Source organism: Phacochoerus africanus, chromosome 9 (assembly GCF_016906955.1).
Source record: "Phacochoerus africanus isolate WHEZ1 chromosome 9, ROS_Pafr_v1, whole genome shotgun sequence".
In the NCBI taxonomy this organism is placed as follows: domain Eukaryota; kingdom Metazoa; phylum Chordata; class Mammalia; order Artiodactyla; family Suidae; genus Phacochoerus; species Phacochoerus africanus.
The window spans coordinates 57922998-57947522 of record NC_062552.1 but is presented as its reverse complement, the minus strand read 5'-3'; the positions used below and the strand labels follow the sequence as shown (position 1 = coordinate 57947522).

Sequence of the window (24525 nt, the reverse complement as noted above, 5' to 3'; positions counted from 1 at the left end):
AAGAAGAAGATATTATATATTTTTAAAGGTTCAATATGGCAAGATATAACAATTATAAATGTTGGCATACCTAATGACAGACCATTAAAATATATGAAGCAAAAAGTGACAAAATTGAAAGGAGAAATAGGTAATTCTACAATAATAGTTGGAGGAATTCCCTTCGTGGTGTAGTGATTAATGAACCCACCTAGGACCCATGAGGATGCGGGTTTGATCCCTGGCCTCACTCAGTAGTTTAAGGATCCAGCATTGCCATGAGCTATGGTGTAGGTCACAGATGCAGCTTGGATCCCTAGTTGTTGTGACTAAGGGGTAGGCCAGCAGCTGTAGCTCCAATTTGACCCCTAGCCTGGGAACCTCCATATGCCATGGGTACAGCCCTAAAAAAAGGAAAAAAAAATACAATAATAGCTGGAGACTTCAGTATTCTAGTCACAATAATGGATAGATCAACCAGATAGAATGTAAGTAAGGAATAAAGAACTTAACATTTTGAACCAACTAGCCCTAACAGATATATACAGAGCATCTACCTAACAAAAGAATACGCATTCTTCTCAAGTACACATGGGGTATTGTCCAGGATAGACCATATATTAGGCCACAAAAAAGTCTCTCAATAGGTTTAAAAAAAGGCAGATATTAATTATATCCTCTCTGAATACAGTGGGATGGAGTTAGAAATCAGTAACAAAGGAAAACTGGAAAATTCACAAATTTGTTAAAATTAAACAGCATATTTTTAAACAACCAGTGTATCAAAGAAGAATTGCAAAGGAAATTAGAAAATACTTAGAGATGAATGCAATTGAAAAAAAAAAAACAAAGTTTAAAGAGAACCAACAGTGCACAAGTGTTCCAATTTCTCTATATTCTTGCCAAAGCTTTTGTTTTCTGACTTTTTTGTGCACTGTTGGTAGGAATATAAAATGGACTTTGTTGTTTTTTTTAAGGACCTTATTCTTAAAAAAGCCTCAAAATAAAATTACCATATGATCCAGTAATTTCACTTCTGAGTATATGCCCCAAAGGTTTGAAATTAGAGTCTTAAAAAGGCATTTATATACCCATGTTCATAGCAGCATTAATCACAATAGATTAAAAATTATAAATACAGATATATGAATGTTGGTTGCCAGAGGCTCTGACAGGAAAAGAATGAAGAGTTATTGTTTCATGGGTATAAAGTTTCAGTTTTACAAGATGAAAAGAGTTAAAGGGATGGATGCTGGTGATGGTTGCAGAATAATATGAATGTATTTATTAGCATTGAACTGTGCACTTAAAATGGTCAAGATGGTAAATTTTATGTGTATTTTAGCACTAATAAAGACAAAAATAAGTTAAGAGGGAGGATGCCTCTTGAAAAGTATTTACTATACCTTAGAAGGAGGTATATATAGCCCAGGCTCTGGAATCAGACTACCTAGATACAAATTCTAACTCCATAATTAGCTAATTTCTAATTTTCAACAAGTTTCTTCACTTCTCTAAAACTCAGTTTTTTCTTACCTATATAATATGGGGATAACAATAGTACCATTCTCAAAGAATTGTTTAATTCTAAAAAAAAATCTATTAAGCACCTATAGTATGTAAGGAACTGAACGTTAGGTACTAGGGTTAGAACAGTGAATGAAATACATTTGTCGTAATCTACATAGAGCTAATATTTTACCAGGCATGAGGAAGAGTCATCATGAGATTGTGTTATTACTGTTGTGATACGTGTCAAAAGAAGACATGCAAAAGTACTAGGAAAGCATCAGTAGGAACTAAATAAGTCAGGAGGATCAAGAAAGACTCCTTGAAGAAGTGGTGTTTAAACTAAATCCTGAAGGATGGGTGATTATTAGCTAGGCAAAAAGGGGAGAGGAAGGGATGACCTATGCAGAGAGAATAGCCCCTAAGAAATCTCTGAGGTGGAGAAGAGCTTGTGCAATTCAGTGAACCAGAGGGAGGCCACTGAGCCTAGACCCTAGTGATCAGGAAATGAAGGGAGTCAGTTTAGGCAAATAGGTAGATTTGGGCTGGAACATGCTGGACTTTGTGGGTTAGGGATTCGTGACTTTAGTCATAAATGTACACTCTGGAGGGGTGTCAGATATGATCACATGTGCATAGGGACATATAAAATGGATTTCAAGAGGGCAAGTATGGATGCAGAGAGACCAATTAGATTATCAGAGTGGTCTGGAAGACAGATTATCATGATCTGGAAGACAGATTGTTTATTAGGATGTCCATGGAAATAGGGGAGTCAAGAAATATTCAGGATGTAGAATTGGTAGGACTTGGTAATAGATATGTAGGGTAAGAAGGATGAGACCAAGATTTCTGAATTTTGTTCTTAGATGAATGGTAGTACCATTATTTGAGACAGGAAAAATTAGAATAGGACAAGATTTATAATAGGAGAAGAGCCCCTTGTAGTTAAGGATGATTTTTTTGTTGTTGTTGATGGAATTTTGAATGGCAGCTTTGAGAAAAGAGACATTATTTGCCACAAAATGCCAAATAATTTATTAGGAATTTCCCACTTATGTGATAGGAAATCAAGTGTTCTACCTTCACAGGTATTTACCATCTGTAAAGGTGTGGGCATGCATACATTTATATTTACACCTTGCCAACCCCCAGCCCATTAGCCACAGTGGCTTCCATTTTACAAATAGCTTGGTTTGAATTTCCAAAAGAGTGGAAGCTGTTTCAGTAAGATGTGCCCCAGCATTGGGTTTCTTGGTTGGCTATGTACATTCAGAGCCTTTGGATTTAAGCCTTATGTTGGTAGGAATCTGGCTATGAGAAAGCGAGCATACCAAATTTGCACAAAACTGGAAGGGATAGGCAGTTTTTAGAGCGATAGAAGCAGAACTGATAAAGATCTCGATGGACTGGCATATAACTTGAAAAAAAAATTGGCTATAGGGTGCAGGGTATGTGGTAACCTTACTTTATGTTGCATTGGTGGCACAGACCCAAGGTTGGAGGAGAAACCTGTAGGTTTTAAATGACTGTGAACTTAGAATGCCTGGAGTGAAACATGACTTCTGAAAAAAAACTAACATCACATCATATAGTTGAATGGTGTCTAGAACAAGAGAATGACAGTTGTCCTGCAGAATAAAGAGTAACATGATGGGTAAAGAAAGTGTAACCATGCCATGTAAGAAACAAATGAAGAAACTAGGACTCAATATACATGTGAACTGTTTTTAAATTTCTGAATGGTTCTCCTAGGGAAAGGGGAACACTCCTATTCTCATTCTTTGATTCCACAAATATTTAGAAGTATTAACTAGATAGTAGGCACTGGAATTACAGAGACAAATAGCTTACAGTCCAGTAAAAAAGATAGATAAGATATATTTAAAATACATTTGGGGAGTTCCCACTGTGGCACAGCATGTTAAGGATTCAGCATTGTCTCCACAGCGGTGTGGGTTCAATCCCCAGCCCGTGCAGTGGGTTAAAGATACAGCATTGCCGCAACTGTGGCGTACATCACAGCTGCAGCTCACATTCGACCCCTGGTCCAGGCATTTCCATATGCCATGGGTGTGACAAAAAAAAAAAAAATGAGGTTAATGCTGCAATAAAGCAGAGCGTGCACAGGGTGTTTGGGGACTTCCATAAGGGACGTAACTGATGTTGGCAGGTGGGGAAAGTGGAAGACAAACCCCATAGTCTGCAACAACTGAAATACAAATAAGAGGTGAAGAAGGAGCAGGATATTGCATAGAGAAAGGGAGGAGCATGCAAAATTCCTTTCTTTTATTCACTTTACAAATTTATCCAGGGTGGCTATATATCATACATTTTTTTTTAATTTTTAATGATTTTTATTTTTCCATTATAGTTGGTTTACAGTATTCTGTCAATTTCTACTGTACAGCAAAGTGACCCAGTCACACATATATATACATTCTTTTTCTCACATTATCCTCCATCATGTTACATCATAAGTGACTAGATATAGTTCCCTGTGCTATACAGCAAGATCTCATTGCTTATCCACTCCAAATGCAATAGTTTGCATCATTAACCCCATTCCCTCTCCCTTCCCCTTGGCAACCACAAGTCTGTTCTCTAAGTCCATGAGTTTCTTTTCTGTGGAAAGGTTCTTTTGTGTCATATATTAGGTTCCAGATAGAAGTGGTATATGGTATTTGCCTTTCTCTTTGATTTACTTCACTTAGTATAAGAGTCTCTAGTTCCATCCATGTTGCTGCAAATGGCATTAGTTTGTTCTTTTTAATGGCTGAGTAGTGTTCCATTGTGTATATATACCACATCTTCTTAATCTATTCATCTGTCAGTGGATATTGCTGGAATACACCCTCACATCATGCACAAAAATAAACTCAGAAGGGCTGAAAGACTTAAACATAAGACAAGACACCATAAAACTCCTCGAAGAGAACATAGGCAAAACATTCTCTGACATCAACCTTACAAATGTTTTCTTAGGGCAGACTCCCAAGGCAACAGAAATAAAAGCAAAAAATAAACCAGTGGGGCCTAAACAAACTGACAAGCTTTTGCATAGCAAAGGAAACCATAAAAAAAAAAAAAAAAAAAGACAACCTATGGAATGGGAGAAAATAGTTCCAAATGATGCAACTGACAAGGGCTTAATCTCTAAAATATACAAACAACTTATACAACTCAATAGCAAAAACACCCAATAGAAAAATGAAAAATTGAAAAAATTAAAAATTGAAAAACCCAATTGAAAAATGGGCAAAAGACCTAAATAGACATTTCTCCAAGACGATATACAGATGGCCAACAGGCATATGAAAAAAATGCTCAGCATCACTAATTATTAGAGAAATGCAAATCAAAACTACTATAAGGTACCACCTCACACCTGTCAGAGTGGTCACTGTTAACAAGTTCATAAATAACAAATGCTGAAGAGGGTGTAGAAAAAAGCAAACCCTCCTACACTGTTGGTGGAAATATGGAAAACAGTATGGAGGTACCTCAGAAAACTAAACATAGAACTACCATATGATCCAGCAATCCTACTCTAGGGCATAGATCCAGACAAAACTTTCCCTGAAAAAGATAGATGGCCCCGTATGTTCATTGCAGCACTATGCACAATAGCCAAGACATTTTTTGTTTTTAAAAATTTTTTTTAAACTTGGACCTTTTGAGTAAGTTACCATAATAGGTTTGGCAGAGTTTTTTTTATTGAAAATCAATACCTAGATGCGTTCAACAAGTATTTTTTAACATTGGCTACGTAGCCAGTGTTGTTTTAGATGTCAAGGACAGAACAGCAAACAGAACAAATCTTGCTTTCATGATGCTTATGTTCTAGCTTGGGGAGAGAGGAAATGCATAATAGTTTAGAAGGTAACCATAGCAATGGAGAAGAATAAAGCTGAGTAAATAGAAAGGGAGAGTGATTTGAGGGGAGAACACAACTTTTTAAGAGGTCTGAAAAGCTTATGAATAAGGCAGCATTTGAATAGAGACTTAGAGGAAGAAGGGAAATGAGTCATGAGGATACCTAAGAGAAGAGTATTCAGGCAGAGGAAATAGCAGAGCAAGAGCAAGACAGATGGAGTATAATATATGAATTTAAGGAAGTAATTGCAGAAGTAGACAGATCAGGAAGGTCTTCTCTGGCCCATATTTGGTTTTGAACTGTAACTTTGCAAGAGATGAGAAGCCAGGGAATCTTTTGAGCAGAAGAATAATATGATTCAATATTAATAACAAAGATATTTCCAAACATCATGACCACTAAGGCATGCCCTATAGAGTTTACTGAAGTTGTATTATTTAGTATATTAGCTGCATAAAATATATAGAGTCCAAGAAGGCATACATATATTTAAAAGGATAGTGATAAATTGGAATAAAATACAATGTCTTCTTTAATATTGTTTGTGGAATTTTATTTTATTGTCTTTTTTTTTTGTCTTTTTTTGCCATTTCTTGGGCCGCTTCCATGGCATATGGAGGTTCCCAGGCTAGGGGTTGAATCAGAGCTGTAGCTGCCGGCCTACACCACAGCTACAGCAACATGGGATCTGAGCCGCGTCTGCAGGCTACACCACAGCTCATGACAACACCGGATCCTTAACCCACTGAGCAAGGCCAGGAATCGAACCTGCAACCTCATGGTTCTTAGTCGGATTTGTTAACCACTGAGCCACGACGGGAACTCCCTGTTTGTGGAATTTTAAAAAGATAGTGTTGAAAAACTTTTAGCCATTCCTATGTAATTTCTTTTCATACTTTCATGGCAAGTAATTATCAGGATAAATATCTTTCATGAGTTTTATTTTTATACATAATACAACATGAGAATAGACGTCTTATATCAATGGTGGGAAAGGCGGTTGTATGTTGGAAGACAATGATGCTGGAGCCCTTCCACATTTTTTGGCCTTTTTAACTATACACCCTGACATTGATTTGACAGGAGCTTTCTAAACAATCCCCTATTGGTTCTCAGTGAACTTAATTCATATTCTGACCATTGTGAACACACTGTACAACTTAAAACCCTAGTCACAATACCGAAAATTAGTTGGATAGAATTACCACTTATTACCAAGTTAATTTTCCGTCTCATGGAATCATGTTACAGAAGGATAGTTTTATACTACTAATAAAAACATCTTTCTGTATTGCAAAAAAAGAATGTAGGAAGGTTTTTTTTGAAATCACTTTGGTAGTGGGAGATAGTGGGGGGAAAAGAATATGACCTTGTCTTTTAAAAGTAATAATGACTTTTAATTTAATTTTGCTAAAACATTTTGCCTCAGGGCTTTGCCCTATAAATATTTGGTTTCTCCTTGGAGTTCTTATTCAAGCCTTGATGGGTCTTTATTCTCAAGAAAGTCTCTCCTTTAGATCATGATTTCCTCAAATACAAAATGAAAAAGCTTTATTCGGGGTTTCTTTTTGGATCTGAAACTATATGAAATATCTGCAGGTTTTAAGAAGGCCAAGGTATTTCGGTTTTTTGTTTTGTTTTGTTTTTTTGAGAGGAAGGGGAAATTTTATAATAAGAATGTGTACGTGAAATCAACTTATAGTTTGCTGCCACTGTAAGAATAAGATAATGACCACACCATTGCATTCTAAAAAATATAGTAAAGGAAATACTTTGCACCCATTGAAGGGAAATTGTAGTTAGATTTCTGCCTCAAAAGTGACAGATTGAGAAGAGCCAAAAGCTACATAGCTGTTTTTTCCCAGGCCAGCCCTGGTACATACCAGCAGGTGGTAGTTACAAGCACTGGTGTATGCTAGGAAGGTAACCTTCCCCCACTCTCCACAGACCACCCACCCCAGGATGGAATGTGTTCCAGACTCAGGTAAGCCAGGTGTGCAGGAGACCAAAGCAATGAGCAGGGGGGAGGGGAGGATGTTTCTTGCACACCTCTCCTAAAGGGCAGGCCCCTCAACTTGTAATATACCCTTGGCCTAGCAGCTGTGCTGGAAGGAAGTTCAAACTCAAGTGTTGGTCTGTAAGCATATGCACAGAACTCTTATGTATGCATTTCATCCACTGAGTGCTCCAAAAGAATAGACTGCTAACGAGTTACTTTACCTCTGGCAAGAAACAGTGATACCCAACTACACAAAAGACAAAAGTACAGAGTACTGCTCTGAATAGAATATCCTTTACAGCGTAGATACCCTCTCCTTAAAGTTTCTCTTTATCAAATCTCATTTTTGAAGACTAGAAAGAACCTTTTGTCTAATGAAGATAAGCCTCTTCTTACCTTAATTCAGGTAAATTTGAAATTCTTTCATAGGTGAAACATCAGTTTCCTATTAAGACATTGTGGTAAAATTATTTTAAACCAGCAAAAGAAAAGTCTATTTAGAAGGATGGGGGGAATTTCTGTGACCATTTGAATAAAATGATATCCTGATGAGACAAACAAAAAAAAGGCTTCACCAAAGTTTCAAGCAAAAAGAAAACTCTGTTCTCAGCAGTGAAAGGATCAATACTAAATGAGGAAATTGAGGGAAAAAACAAATTCTTTGGGGGGATATGATGAGGTGATTGAATTAAATGTGAGGCTTAGACTGTTGGAAGATAGGAAATCATGGTAAGAAAACAAAAGACTTCAGAACAGTGAGGGCCATTATACCGAGGTCTCAGGTCCTGGTATTCACAGTGAGCCTAACAAGGGGGCCTTGGCTCCTGAAGGCCACAAGGGTTCTTCATATAATTGCCAGATTGTTAGAAACGTTTTTCAATTTCTGTTTACCCTTTGAGAAACTGCCAAAATAGTGTTTCTAAAATTAAGCAGAAAGCCCCAGTGAAATAGAAGAAAAATCAAAAGTTGTCGGCTATGGACAGAGAATATAAGAGTAGTACAAAAATATATCTGACTTACTTTACATTGAGCTTATTTTTGGAGGGCTGATGAAGAAGAGACATTTGGTCCTTGAACAACATTTATAGTTTCTGAATAATAAGCTCACTATATTTCACCCAGAATTACTCCAACAACCTTTAAATAAAATATTTTTTTATGCCCTTTGGTCAAGAATAAAGTTCTATGGAATTTTTTTTGATGGAAGAGACATCAGAAAGGTAGTGTTTTTGGCCCATGACCAATTTTTCACCTTCCTCCACTAGAAACAGTTTCTCCAGAATCCTCAGTAAAAGAGTCAGCGGGAGGAGGTTGGTACGGAATAAGACAAAGCACATGGGCTTTGGAGTCTGATAAAACCAGGTTCAAGTTCCAGCTCTTCTGTTAGCTAGCTGAGAAACTTGGTTATGTTGCTTGCAATCTCTGAACTTTGCTATATTAATCTGCAAATATTAAATGTGATGATATAAGGAAAATGCTTAAGTACCTAGCGTAGTAGAAAAACCTGGCAAATGTTAGTTTGCATCCTTTTTTTTCTCTGCCCTCCTCAAATAAGTATGGCTCATAATTTACCCTGTTCTTGATAATCTTAAGGTTGTAATTTTATACATAAGCAGTTATACTGATTTGTAGTAAGTAATAATTTCAGAGCAAATGAAGATGAATGAGTCTAATAAAATGACATGATTCTCACATTGTAGTGCCTTTAGCACTCTTATATTTGTTTTTTCCTTGTGCGTCTAGAATTAATGTCACATTTTACTACTATCTACCCCTATGATGATCACCAGTTTTCTTTTTTATACTGTTCTTTCCGTTCTGCTGTAAATCAGTAAACCATAGCTTGTTATAGTTATTTGTAAAATGGGAATCAACAGGATCTAAATGACTTTTAGAGTAGGCAGAGCATCATCTATTCCCTTGACCATGGACGTAATAGGTGTTCAAGTATTAGATGAGCAGGCGATTAAATAAATAACATTAATTTTGGTATCTTAGAACTCTTTTTGATTTCTTTGTAATTCTCAATTTTTTTTTCTTTTTAGGGCCGTAAGTGCGGCATATGGAGGTTCCCAGGCTAGGGGTCTAATCAGAGCCCATAGCTCCCGGCCTATACCATAGCCACAGCAACCCCAGTTCCAAGCTGCATCTGCTACTTACACCACAGCTCACAGCGACACCAGATCTTTAACCCACTGAGTGAGGCCAGGGCTCAAACCCGAAACCTCATGGTTCCTAGTTGGATTCATTTCCACTGTGCCATGATAGGAACTCCTCAATTGTATTCTTAAAAGATGCAATTACTGGATAAAATACTTCTAGGTAAGTGAAAGATTGCTGAATGCAAATGTGTAGTGTTTTATTTGAAATGATATCAGTACAACGTTTTTGAAAAGAAAGGAATGTGAAAATTCATAATGTATGAAGAACACTGACATTACCCAGAAACATGTTTCTCATATTTTTTCTGTAGTTTTTAAAAGAAAATGAAAGTTACATCTTCAGGTGATTTACTTTAAAATGTGACCAGTAGGAGTTCCGTCGTGGCGCAGTGGTTAACGAATCCGACTAGGAACCATGAGGTTGCGGGTTCGGTCCCTGCCCTTGCTCAGTGGGTTAACGATCCGGCGTTGCCGTGAGCTGTGGTGTAGGTCAACGCGGCTCGGATCCCGCGTTGCTGTGGCTCTGGCGTAGGCCGGTGGCTACAGCTCCGATTCGACCCCTAGCCTGGGAACCTCCATATGCCGTGGGAGCGGCCCAAAGAAATAGAAAAAAGACCAAAAAAAAAAAAATGTGACCAGTAAAGCACACAAGTTACATTCTGTTTGGAAGTCCCCACTAATATTACAGTAAATAGATAAACAGATAAAAGTTCTATTCCCCAAAGACAGAAATGGAAGAAGAAAGTAAATAATTTTTAATCTGGAAACAGTTACCTAAAAGCTCAAACATTAATTACCAAGAGGAAAAATCCCAGAAGAAAATCTGTGCCACATAATCTTAGAGGCTCAAAAATTAAAGTTCCCAAGTATCTCAGAAAATGAGGATATAGGTGGAGCTGAAAAGAGGAGGATTGGTTGAAAGTATAAATAAGAGGCAATTCAGGAGTTCCCTGGTGGTGCAGTGGGTTAAGGATCTGGCATTGTCAGTGCTGTGGCTCGAGTCACTGCTGTGGCACAGGATCTATCCCTGGCCCCAGAACTTCTGCATGCTACAAGTGAGGCCAAATAAATAAGAGGCAGCTCAGATGCCGTAGATCCCATCTTCTACATGTACGGTTAAGTGAATGCCCTCCCATACCCCAAACACTGGCAGAAGACAACAAATTGAGCCAAAGTTACTCAGTACATGAAACACCTGATACATTCATATAGAAATCATTAAAAAAAAAAGAGATTAAGTTAAAATCTGTTCATTAAACCCTGAGCCATTCAGCCCCTTCTGTGAATCTCTGAGAAAATGAGTAGGCCATAGTATATATTCTAGGCTTAGAGTTAAAAGATTCATTCTTGTAAAACTAGCTTTCCCGGGAGAATAGAGCAAATAGCTGGGACTCCCCAGTGAAAGCTAGGTCTCAGCTTAGTCATCCAAATTGAAACCCCTCACACAGAGTATGTATCTAGCTTGTGATTGGATCATAGTTGTGAAACACTGATTGATCTATCCATGCATCAATCTTAAATATGAACAGAAATCTCTAAATTACCACATATTGTGGAAAGCCTACAACATAAAATACAAAGAAAGAACTCGAAACAATAGACCATGCAGGAAACAAAAGAAATCTTTAAAAAGTATAATTTTACAGAGATGAGAAAATATTACACCCACAAAACAAAAACAAGATACTGTTAAAAATGAAATACGCAAGGATTCCAAAAGGGCTCCTGAAAATTAAGAATATAATTGATGAATATATAATGAAAAATTCAGCAGAAGGACTGGAGAATAAAGTTAAGGAAATTGCCTAAGCAGTAGAACAAAATAAAAAAATATGAAAAACAGAAAAATACAGGAAAATTTGATGGCATTCCCACTGCGGTGTAATGGAATCAACAGTATCTCTGGAGTGCTGGGATACAGGTTTGATCCCTGGCCTCTTGGCACAATGGGTTAAAGATCTGGCATAGCAACTGCAGCTTGGATCTGATCCCTGGCCTAGGAACTCCATATGCTCCAGGGCAGCCAAAAAAGTAAAAAAACAAACAAGCAAAAACTTGAGACTCAGTTCAGGACCAAAATTCAATAGAGAAAATAAATAAGGGGAAATTAGCAATCAAGTAGTACAAGAAATATCTTCAGAAGTCATGAAACACATGACTTTCAGATTGGAAAGACTGCTGAGTTTTTGCACAAAAAATGAAGGAAGACCTGTACCAAGACACAAGAAATCAGAAATAAGAAGTTCTTACAAGTTTTCAGAAAGGACAAAATAGGCCATGTACAAAAGCATTAGGGATTAAATTGGATTTCTTAAGAACAGTGTTCAAAGTAGAAGAAATGGAGCAGTTCTTCAAAAATCTGAAAGAAAATTAGCTCCAACCAAGAATTCTATATGCAGCCAAACTATCAGTCAAGTATAATGAAGAAATAAAGATATTTTCACAAGGTCTCAAATTTTTTCTTCCACACACCCTTTCTTAGGAAGTTGTTGGAATATATCCTGCAACAAATGAGAAAATTACATGGGATGGAGTCCAAGAAATAAAAGACTCTAACTCAGAGAAGGGGTACAAGGAATTCTTAGGATGAAGATGAAGGGCAGTCTCAAAGTGAGATCTGTGTAGTAGGCCTAGAGAGCAACCAGTCTGGATTAGAGCAGGAGGATGGTGGTTTCAGGAAGATTGATTGTCTCCATTGGGGGCAAAAGTGTAGGTTGGGATACCACGTTACTGTGACTGTGGTGTAGGCCAGCAGCTGTAGCTCCAGTTCGACCCCTAGCCTGGGAACTTCCATATGCCACAGGTGTGGCCCTAAAAAGGAAAAGAAAGAAAGAGGATATTTGTTCATATTTTTAAAGCTCTCCCTTTTGAATCCAAATGATCATTTATTCCTCTTTCAATAGAATTGGCGCAGGTAGAGTGAGAATGAGACAAAGGCTACTATTACTTAAGTTAAATGCATTTGTGAAGTGTAATGATTTACCAAGTGATTTCCCATTCACCATCTTATTTGAACTTCATAGTAGTCCTAACAGGTAGACAGATACAGAAGCAAAGGCTGAAAATAGGAAATATTTATGTTAAACCACGTGATCTGCTAGAGGAGAAACTGGAGCTTGAATGAACTGCCATCTGATTCCAAATCCTGACTTCCTTCCTCCCCACCTTTAACTTACTGTCTCTGCCCCTTTCTTGGTAGCAAGGCCTTCAAGGGCCCCTCTGCTCCATGGGAAGTGGTAACCCTTATGTAGCCAGCATCATAGGCCAAGGCATAGTGCTCCCAGCCTGGTGATTACATATCTAGCCAGTATGTAATCTAGTCATCTTTCTCTGAGAGCTGATGTTCATACATAGTAGCATTTACTCCTGGTAATGGTAGGAATATTGGTAAGAGTAGCAACTGCAGTAACAGATGACACTTTTGTGGGACTTACCTATGTGCTAGACCTTGTTGTAAGAATTTACGTATAATGATTCATTAGGTACTATGACTACTGTCACTTAACAGTTGAGAAAACAGACACAGAAAGGTTAAGGAACATTTCTAATATCTTATAGCTATAGAGCCCAGGTTCTGACTCTTTGGCCAACTTTTAACAAGCACATCACTTCCTGTAAACTATAAATAAACATAGCTAAATATGACCTTTTGTATTAAGAAAACCATTTTGTAGTAAGAAATGCAAATTTTACCCTAATAGAGGAATTTAGATTAGATATTTTAAAAATTCACTTTGAGAAATAGTGCTATCAGTTTACCAATTGGTTCATTTTCTGAGTTTATATAAAATTTTAATATACTTTATTTAACTGAATAAATAATATTTATTGAGTGCTTATTATATGCCTAGGCATGAGCTAAGCATTTTATATGTATTCACTCATTGAATCCTTACAAGAACCCTTTGTTATAGGTAATGTCATTATCCCTGTTTGATAAATGAAAAAATTGAAGCTTGGAAGTAGCAACCTGCCCAGGATCACCCAGCTCGCAGGGGCAAAGCTGGAATTTGAACTCAGCAGTCTGACTTTGAAACTAATACTCAAACATGCAAATAGCCACCTCTAGAAGTTCAAAATTATTTATGATTCCAGACATTTTATATATCATCTCTTGTTCACTTTTTGGTACTTTTATTGAAACACAATTACTGTATTTTTTTCCATCAGGTTTATGTTCCAGATGAAAATAATGCTATTTTGGGAAGAAATACAAATAAGCAAGTTTTCGAAGGCTTGACAACTGGACTTCTCAAAGTCAGTGCTGTGGTTTTTGGCTGCCTGATTGCTCATCGACCAGATGGAAACAGCCAGCCAACTACACCAAAAATATCAACACAGGAAATGAAAAACAAACCCTCCCAAGGTGATGCCTTTAACAGTCGAGTTCAGGACCTGATCAGGTAAATTTCTAGATTTCTTAAAACTTTCTCTTTAAAAAAATAATGTTAAAATAATTTAAATCTCAGGGTTCATGTGATGGCAATGGTTCTTACAACACCATCCACAAATTCCTGGTAGAAAATATACCACATTTTGTAGAGAAAGTGAAAATCCTATTAATAAAAAAGCAGTATCATTAGAGCTCATCTGTCATTCTTAAATTTAGGTGTTTGATATTAAAATATGTAGTATCCAAGCTTTTATAACTTTTTTGCAGTCACCTCATTCCAACTCAGAAAATTTCGAAGAATCCCCCTATCTCAGCTTGTCTCTGGTGGTAAATTTGGTTTAGATTTAAAGCAATAATAATAGCTATTGTTTATGGAGCACCTATTATGTGTAATGTATTATAGTAAAAAGCTTTACAGTCCTCTAAGTGTAGGATTTCTAATCCAGACTTTGTAGGTGAGGAAATTGCTCAGAGAGGTTAAGTGCTTTGCCCAGAGTTATGTAATGAATAAGTTTAAAAGTTAAGGAGAGTTGAGACTAGAACTCAGGTCTAGTTGGAATCCCAACACCTATATGTTTTTCTACCACACAAATGTAGCAATTCCTGACACCTGTTTAAGGTCACCCCTGCTTCCTTATAAGGTCACCTTTTCTCCAGGGAAATTTATTCCTACTTTGACAGCTGAATCCTTTTTCCCTTATGAATCTGGAATCAGGTAGGACATTTAATTTCCCAACAGGGTTCCATCTGGTGTTAATCAATTACCTGTCCCACCTATCAGAAACTCCTCTGTGATCTGCACTCATCTCTGACTTCCAAAACCCACACAATTTGTTACTCTCTGCAGCTTATAGTAGGTTAATAGGAGAAAAAGAATGCCTTTTTCTGTATGTGCTTCTTTCACAGTTCATAAATTTCCTCTGTTCTCTTTTAGTGCTTTCTTGGAAACAGTTGTTTCATTCAGTATCTTTCTTACCCTTGATTACTTTGTTAACTTGTCCCTTCCATCTGCCTGCCCTCTTTCCCCAAGCATATTTATTGCTGGAAAGTACTAGGCCCTTTGGGTCCACAACCATTTATCACATAGCATTTGACTTTTACTCTCCCTGGCCTTTCTCTCAGTTGCTTGATCCCATTCAATTTCCCCATGTCCTTTTGGTCATTGTAGAGCCTAGCCCTCTCTGCTAATGAAGGCCATTCAGTCCCAGCATTATCCCCTGGGCTACTGTATGATGCAGCAACTCTACATTCTGGTCATCCAGGCAACTTAGCCAAATGCCTCAGCTGCGATGAGGTGGAAGGCCTGGCCAAATGCTTCAGTGCAATTCCAGTGGGCCTTCCAGAAGAAAGCACATATGTTTTCACATACATTATTATAGATACCAGATCCTTCGTAAAGGAAGAAGGTATTGGAGGGGAAAAAATAACAGTGGTAATCTGCCAAACCAAATAACTCATGTAACTTAAAAAGGATGATTGACAGTTACAGTATTCAGAACAAAACCGTGCTATTCTATCTGACTTGAATTGCTTTTGGTAGATATTATTTTCTTGTAGATAATGCATTCTTAGTTGGCTTGATGATGCTTCTATATATAGAACCACAAGCCTTATTTCAAATAAGCCTTGTGAAGCAAACAGAACATGGGTAATTGTTTTCATGCTTTCTTTCTCACCTTCTCAGATGTGAACTGACAGGAAATCTTACTCCACTCCCTGCTATAACCTGGGCATTTTTTGTCGGCTAATATCTCTAGCGTGTAAAGTTGGGTGGAAAGAGTTCCAGCATGGTCTTTGGCACCATTCTCTGGCCTGTGCCCCTGAGGTAGACCTGGAACAAGGCACATCACCCTGTCATATGTCTCTTTCTGTTCCTTATCTGACATGTAGAGGCATGAGGATGTTTTACAAAGGTGAGGTAATAACAGTATTTATTCTCGTTAGTTTACATGATTCAGTCAAGTTTCTAGACCTAAGGGATACTCAGAGATACTTATCAGTTCACAGTATAGTCACCTATACTCACTCTGTGCCAGACAGTTCACAAGGTCCTGGGATACAAAAACAAGTAAAAAGACCTTTAATAAAATATCCAAATAATATTATTTGGCCATCAAACATCATAATTTTTTTCTGTAAGATGAAAATATTGATAGTTTCAAGTGTTTTAGCATAGTTCTAGGAAAGCAATATTTGTAGGATTAGAAGAAAATTGCAGTTTGAAAAAATACTGGTTTAAAACTTACTCAGGAATTGGATTAACCCTGAAGCTCTGCAGTTTTATTTTTTCCAGCTTTATTGAGATAGAGGTGACATCCAGCATTGTGTAAGTATAAGATAAACCACTTGACATGTTAACATTGTATAAATTTAAGGTGTACAAGGTGGTGATTTGATACACATCTGTACTGCAAAGTGATTACCACAATAACGTTAGTTAACACCTCCTTCACTTTACATAATTACCTTTTGTGTTTGTGTGTATAAGTGGGTGTTGAAGCATTTAAGAGCTATTCTCTTAGCAACTTTCAAGTATGTAATGCAGTATTGTTATCTACAGTTACCATACTATACATTACATCCCCACAACATATTCATCTTGTAAATGGAAGTTTATACCCTTTGACCAACATCTCCCCATTTCTCCCACCCACAGCCTCTTGCAACCACCATTCTATTCTGTTTCCGTGAGTTCTACTCTTTTAGGTTCTACATATAAGTAAGAACATACAGTATTTGTCCTTTACTGTCTAACTTATTTCACTTAGCATAATTCCTTCAAGGGCCACCCATATTATCACAAATGGCAGGATTACCTTATTTTTATGGCTAAATAATATTTCATTATGCATATATACCACATTTTCTTTACATTCATGTGTTGATGGACACTTAGGTTGTTTCTCTGTCTTGGCTATTCTGGATAATGCTTCACTGAACATGAGAATGCAAGTGTCTATTCAAGATAGTGATTCATTTTCTTTAGCATATACCCAGAAGTGGAATTGATGAATCATATGGTAGTTCTGTTTCTACTGTTTTGAGGAACCTCCATACTGTTTTTCACAGTGACTCTCCGAATGTACTTTCCCACCAATAGTGTACAAAGGTTCACTTTTCTCTCCACATCCTTGCCAATATTATCTTGTTGTTTTTTATCATAGCCATTCTAACAGACAAGAGATGTTATCTTGTCATGGTTTTAATTTGTGTATCCCTGATGATTAGTGATGGTGAACATCTTTTTCTGTACCTATTGGTCATTTGTATGTATTCTTTGGGAAAATGTATTTTTTAATTTTTTTTCCAAATAACAGAAACTTGCCAAGTAATTTTTATTGCCTTTCTAGGTATTTAATTATGTAGCAGTGGATTTGCTTCAGGGAACCTATTATTAGTTATGTAGATTTAGTCTAGTATTTTACCAGTACAAATAACACTGTAAGTAACATCTTTCCCTACAATTGATTATTTTCTTTTAATAAATGTTGAAAAGTATAATTTTGGGGTCAAAGAATATGAATTAAGGATTTTGATCCATATTGCCAAAATGTCCTACACGGAGATTACATAAGAGTATGTCCTTATACCTTTAGCCTAGACAGTATTGGATATCATCATTCTTTTGAGTCTTAACCAAACCAAGAGGTGAAAATATTTCATTTTTTATATTAGTAATATTGAACAATTTTTAATGTTCGCTGGCAATTTTTATTATTTGTGAGTTGTCCATTCATGTACTTTGCATTTTTCTATTGAAAGTGTTGACTTTTTAAATTGTAAAAGCTCTTTGTATATTAAGAACATTAGACACATGCATAGAGGGACAACCACATTAAGAGATGCCAAGAGGGCACCACCTAGAAGCTAAAAAGAGACCTCAGAGGAATCCAGCCCTGTCACCACCTTGATCTTGGGTTTTTTAGTCTCTAGAACTTTGCTGTGTTATGGATGGAATGTGCTAAAGCACAACAAACCATCCTGTATTATGAAGTGGACCCCAGTACTATCGATGATGCTCCTATTTGTCTGGATCAGAATTACCCTGTGGTAACTCTCTGTTTACAAGATCGTAGTTCATTACTATTAAAGTGATTGTGTCATCAACAAGATGGCCTCACAAGAAGGCCAGCTAGCAACTATCCATTGACAAGACACCATTGTGAAAACTGAGAATGCAGGGAGTGAGTGAGACTAAAGCATCGCCCCCGGACCTCAGAGATCAAGAAGTGCCACTTTAGAAGGGTAAGAAGGGCAGCTGCACTCTGACCACAACACCCTTCCCACAGGCCAGCACAACACTGCACTGAGGCCGCCCCCTACCCCCCCACACACCCCCTGCTGCCACAAGCCTGCAGTTTCTCCATTGGGAAGAGGGAGCCCAAGGTGAACATCCAGCTCCCCCAAAATTGTGGGACATTCTACTTGGGTCTTACCTCACAGGGATCACTGGGGAATCTGCAGGTAGCACATAGAAAGGGGGATGGGAGTGAGGGAAGCCACCAAAGCAGTCAGCACTCAGATCTTGATGGACTGCATTCCTGCTTATAGTGATCCCCAAGCAAAGATCCCAGGCAGCAGCTCTGCCCATCTACGAAATTGAGCCAGTAGCTGTGTCTAGCCAGGGTTCTTGATTGGCAGTTTTCCCTGATTAGAGTCCCCCCATCCCCAGCTATATTGGCTAAAGAGCTTGTTTTACCACCCAACCTGGGCAGGAAGCAAATAATCATCCGTGCCCTCTTGCTCAGCATCACCTTCATTCCTGATATCCATGAAGCCCAACTGGAGAACCCAGGCAGCTGCAAAGCCCATACTATGGCCCTGCTTAGGCCAGGAGCCAAGCCAGCAGCCCTGCCTGACTGTTGTGCTTAATCTCTGACCCCACATAACCAAGGAGACTGAACAGTAACCTTGGGCAACCTCAGAGCCTACCTGTGATTCCACTCAACCACAGAGCCTAACCTGCAGCTTCATCCCACAAAGGAGCCCAGACAAAGACTCTTCCCAACCACAGAAACAATTTCTAGACCCACCTAAATACGGGATACAAACAGAGAGGCCAGCCAGCGACCTTGCTCAACATGAGAGCACAGTCAGCAGCCAACCTCATCAAGAAGCCCAGCTTGCAGCACAGCTTTTCAAAATGTTAAAGGGAAAAAACTGCAAATCAAGAATGCCATACTCAGCAATTCTGTCCTTCAGAAATGAAGGAAGAAGACTTTCCTAAACAAACAAAAGCTGAAGAAGTTCATCACCACTAGACATGCCTTATAAGAAATGCTAAAGGGCATTTTCAAGTTTGAAGAAAAATATGATGGAGGTCCCTGGTGGCTTAGTGGTTAAGGATCCAACATTGTCACTGCTGTGGCACAGGTTCAATCCTGGCCTGGGAATTTCCACATGCCTTAGGCATGGCCAAAATTTTTTTTTAAGTTTTTAAATAAAAGGATAATAATTAATAGGATAAAAACATATGGATGTATAATACTGGCTGGTCATGGTAAATGTATAGTCAAAATCAGATCCTCTAGTATTGTAATGGTGGTGCATAATTCCCTTACAAGCTAGTCTGAAAAATAAAAATGAAACTAATACAACCACAGCTATGGTAATTTTCTGTTGAATGAACACTATAAAAATATGTAAATTATAACTTCAGTAATCTAAAATATGAGGGAGGAGAAGTAAAAGTACAGTTGACTCAACATGGGTTTTAAATGTGCGTGTCTACTTATATCCATTTTGTTTCAATAAAAACTGCAATAATACACAATCTGTGATTGGTCAAATCTGCAAATGTGGAACTAAGAATATGAAGGGCCAATGATGGGACTTTGGTAGATTTTGATACCCAGGGGGTCCTGAAACCAGTCCCCCATAGACACTGAGGGATAATTGTATAAAGTTTCTGTATGCTATCAAACTTCTTATTCACTTAAAATAGGATGTAATATGTTTTATATAAGCCTCATAGTAACCACAAAGGAAAACCTGTAGTAGATACACAAAAGATTAGTATAAAGAAGTCAAAGCTTACTGCCTCAAACAGTCATCACATCACAGAGAAATATAGCAGAAGAGGAAACAGGGAGGAAGAGATAAAAAAAAAAACAGAAAATAATGAAATGACAATAAATCCTTAGCAATCAATAATTACTTTAAGTGAAATGGATTAAATTCTCCAATCAAAAAACATAGAGTGGCTGAATGCATTAAAAAACAAGATCTAATAGTATGCTACCTATAAGAGACTCATTTTAGCTTTAACAACACACTGAGGGCGAAGGGATGGAAATAGATATTTCAAGGAAATCGTAACCAAAGGAAAGCAGGAGTAGCTATATTTACATCAGAAAAAATAGATTTTAAGCTGGAAATGGCTAAAAGAAACAAGGTCATTATATAATGAAAGAGCAGTCAATCCACAAAGAAGATATGACAGTTGTAAATATTTATGCACCCAGTATTCATTGGAGCACCTAAATATATAAAACTGATACTGGAGTTCTCTTGTGGTTCAGTGGGTTGGGAATCTGACATAGTGTCCATGAGGGTGTCACTCAATCTCGCTCAGTGGGTTAAGGATCCAGCATTGCTGCAAGCCACAGCGTAGACTGCAGATGGGGGTCCAATCTGATGTTGCTGTGGCTGTGGCATGGGCTTCAGCTGCAGCTCTGATTCGACCCATAGCCTAGGAACTTTCATATGCCACAGGTGTGGCCATAAAAAGAAAAATGATACTAACAGAACTAAATGAAGGGGAAAAAACCAACAATATAATAATATGTGGGGACTTTAATGCCCCATTCCTGACAATAGATAGATCTTCCAGACAGAGAATCAATAAGGAAATAGCAGATTTAAGCAACACTATAGGTCAAATGGACCCAACAGACATACATAGAACACACCATCCAACAGCAGCAGAATATATATTCTTCTCAAATGCGCATGGAACATTTTCTAGGATGAATTATACCACAAAACAAGTCTCAGCAAATTCCAGAACATAGAAATTATATCAAGATTTTTTCCAATCACAGTGGTGTGAAACTAGAAAACAATTATTTTTTACCATATATACATACATCAAATCATTACATTGTACACCTTAAACTTACACAATGTTATGTGTCAAATGCATTTCGATAAACCTGAGAAGACTAATATTAACACTTCATCTTACAAATTACAAATTCTGATCTTCTTGTTTTTGGCTGCACCTGCAGCATGTGGAAGTTCCAGGGCCAGGGATCAAACCCATGCTGCAGCCCCTGCGGTGGCTGACCTGAGCCACTGCAGTGACAACACTGGATCCTTAACCCACTATACCACAAAGGAATTCCCATTGTTGCCTTTTTAAATATTTATGTTTTCTGTTATTTCATGATGAAGTATATCAGTGTACACCTAACAAAATATCAATACCTATGTATCAACTTGGCAACATTCTTCAGTAACTGATAACATTTTTCTAAATTGTCTTAGATCTTTTTTCTTATTGGCAAGAAACCAAATGTTGCAGATACAGCAAACTCCCCATCTCCATCTCTTTCCCCTTACTCTCTCTCAGGAGGTAAATCACTATGTTAGACTGTGTATATACAGTTCCCATGGATTTTTTATAAAAATATTATATATGTGTATGTAATATATGTGTGTAAATATATATGTGTGTGTATATAAATTTACGTGTGTATGTGTATATATTACATATATCCACAAACAATATATTCTACTTTCTATTTTGTATAGTTAAAATTTACATAAATGCTATCATACTGCTTTGTCAATTTGTTTTCACATCGTATGTTGTTGAGATTTATTTAGATCGATAAATATAAATCCGATGAATTCTTTTTAACTGCTCTACAGATGCTATTGAATGAATAAATTCCCAGCTTGTTTACCCATTTTCTGAGGACAGTGGTTTTTACTTTTTCACTATTTTAAGCAATAGTATAGTGGATATCTTTATAGAAATCTTCTTTTGCACCTGTGTGAGAATTTCTCAAGTTTATATGCCTTCAGTATCAATTTACGAATGTTAAGATAAATGTGTGTTCACTTTTACCAAGTTGTTCTCCAAAGTAATTATACAGATTTCACTTTTCATCAATAAAGGATAGGAATTCCATTTCCTTATATCCTTACCAGTGTCTTGTGTTAACACACTAATTTTTGTCAATCTGGTATTTGTGAACTGGTATTTTGTGTTGTCTTCATTTACATTGTGTTTATGACTAGTTAAGTGTGCATATGTCTATTTCATAAATACTGCTATTATCACCCCTAGTATAAAACTAATAATAAAATTTATCAAGTTCTTTGCATGTATTAGCTATCAGTCTCTTATTACAAGAACCTTGTAGTAGGAGTCTATTACATTGAAAAGGAAACAGACACAGAAAGGCAAAGTAATTTGCCCAAGGTCATGCAGTGACTTATGGGGCTAGAGTTCAATATGTCAATATGTCATTTTCCTCCATTGTAAGAAAATAGGGCTGGTAGTCATCATTTCATACTTCCCAATTTGAAAACCCTAGGAGATGCTCCGTAACCCAGGTGAATACATTTCCTAATGTAAAAGGAGAAAGGGAACTTTAATACCTTGTAAATAGTAAATTTAGAAGAGGCTCCAGATATAAATTATTCATCAAATTCTCCTTCCTTTTATTTATATTAGTAAATGAATAGTGATGGAGATTTTTAATGCACTTACAAGCAGAAGCATCTGTTCCTTTGCACATACTGCTGAAAGTTTAGATGTGTTGATTTTCAGAAGTGTTATATTTGAATTTCTGTGCTTTTCATACATGTAAAGGCAGTAGCACTAAATTAGTATAAATCTCTCAACCGAGGCTGAATTATCTATAAGGTCATTTATAGTCTTCAGGTATTTTCAATGATTTCTGCTTTGTGGGCTAATAAAGAGCTACTTTCGTTGGTCCAGTTTGATAAACCACTCTGGAAAGCTGTTTAATGGACTGGAAAGATGGAAATGACTTCTTAAATGTTACTGTCAACTCTCAGGACTAGTACTTTTGCGAAAGAGAAGGCAATTAAATTCTCACTACTTGTTATACTCTTTTTTATTTTTTATTTATTTATTTATTTTTTTTTTTGCTTTTTAGGGCCACACCTGCAGCATATAGAGGTTCCCAGGCTAGGGGTCGAATAAGAGCTACAGCTGCTGACCTCAGCAACATCAGATCTGAGCCGCGTCTTCAACCTGCAGCACAGCTCACAGCAACTCGGGATCCTTAACCCACTGAGAGAGGCCAGGGATCGAACCTGCAACTCCATGGTTCCTAATTGGATTTGTTTCCCCTGCACCACAACGGGAACTCCATCACTATTTGTTATATTCCTAATAGTGATGGGGTTTTTAAAAAGAGAATCTACACAGCATTAAGTTATAACAGGAGTGTCTGGGTAGCATTATTTTATCTTCTGAACTTGTGCATTCTGGTGCATTTAGCTACCTAGTATTTTGAGAAGTACTGCTTTTCAAGAGTATAGACATCATTTTAAATCTTTTCAACTATTGTCAAACTCTTTAAGACCAGTGAGAATGATCAAATCATTTTCATTCATCTTTCTTAAAACATAGCATCCAAATAACCAAAAGAGAAAAGAGAATCACTTACAGAAATAGCTGATTATTCAGGATTAAATCTACAAAAATTGTTACTTAAGATGCTTTACTCAAACCTGTGTTGTGTTTGCTTGTTGGAGGGGTCTATGTTGTTAAGATTAATCTTTGAAGGTGAAGATGTTGCCAGACTCTACAGACTGATAACTCACATTTCTCCCCACATCTAGCTACGTGGTGAACATAGGTCTGATCGACAAGCTTTGTGGCTGCTTCCTCTCGGTGCAAGGCCCAGTGGATGAAAATCCCAAGATGGCCGTGTTTCTGCAGCATGCCGCAGGACTCTTACATGGAATGTGCACTCTCTGCTTTGCTGTCACCGGAAGGTAAGGCCTCTCTACTTGATGTCAGACTGGACTCAACTTTTGCAGCATCTTTTGGATTTTGCTCATTTTAGAGTCATTTCATAGGGATGTAGGTGGTCATCTTGGCTTCTTTTCTTCTTTGAGCGACTTCTGTCCTTCGTGGCTTCCTATATTGAGACTTCTCTAGTAGGTCCCATTTTCCCTGGCTACAAGTCCTGTCAGAGCCTATTTTTCTTATTGGTGTCATAAACTTAAGCTGTAATTTGTGCAAGAGACCTTAGACGTCATCCAGTCCCTCTTCCACCACCGAAATCCAGAGAGATCAAGTGATTCTCCTGAGTCAGCAAGTCAGTAACAAAGCCTAGACCAGGCCCTCAGCACAACACGGCACAGCGTCACAGTGCCTGTGATCATGTTCGCATACTTTCAGTCACAGCCTCCTAGTTTATTTTCCCCTCTGTCCTTTCTTCCAAGCTATCTCCATGAATAAGAGAAAGGAGCCATCAAAAATCAATAGCTCCCTGAAGTTTCACATGACCCATGGGCGTAATCTTAATTATAGCCAGTGTGCCAGCAACTATTTCTGCCCTGGTTGGCTCTTTAAACCCCCTCACTCTACCCTGTATACTGTCCTCAAAAACAATAA

At 37.5% G+C, this 24525-nt stretch overlaps 1 protein-coding gene across 3 annotated transcripts in view; it reads left to right on the top strand.

Annotated features, from left to right (window-relative positions):
• Positions 1-24525, top strand: part of SCAPER (S-phase cyclin A associated protein in the ER) — a 411590-nt gene that overhangs the window by 308621 nt on the left and 78444 nt on the right. For all 3 annotated transcript variants that reach the window (XM_047796974.1, XM_047796976.1, XM_047796975.1), the window contains 2 exons: positions 13697-13929; positions 23745-23900. In XM_047796974.1, the coding sequence (XP_047652930.1) occupies positions 13697-13929; positions 23745-23900 (389 nt within the window). The remainder of the gene's footprint in view (positions 1-13696; positions 13930-23744; positions 23901-24525) is intronic.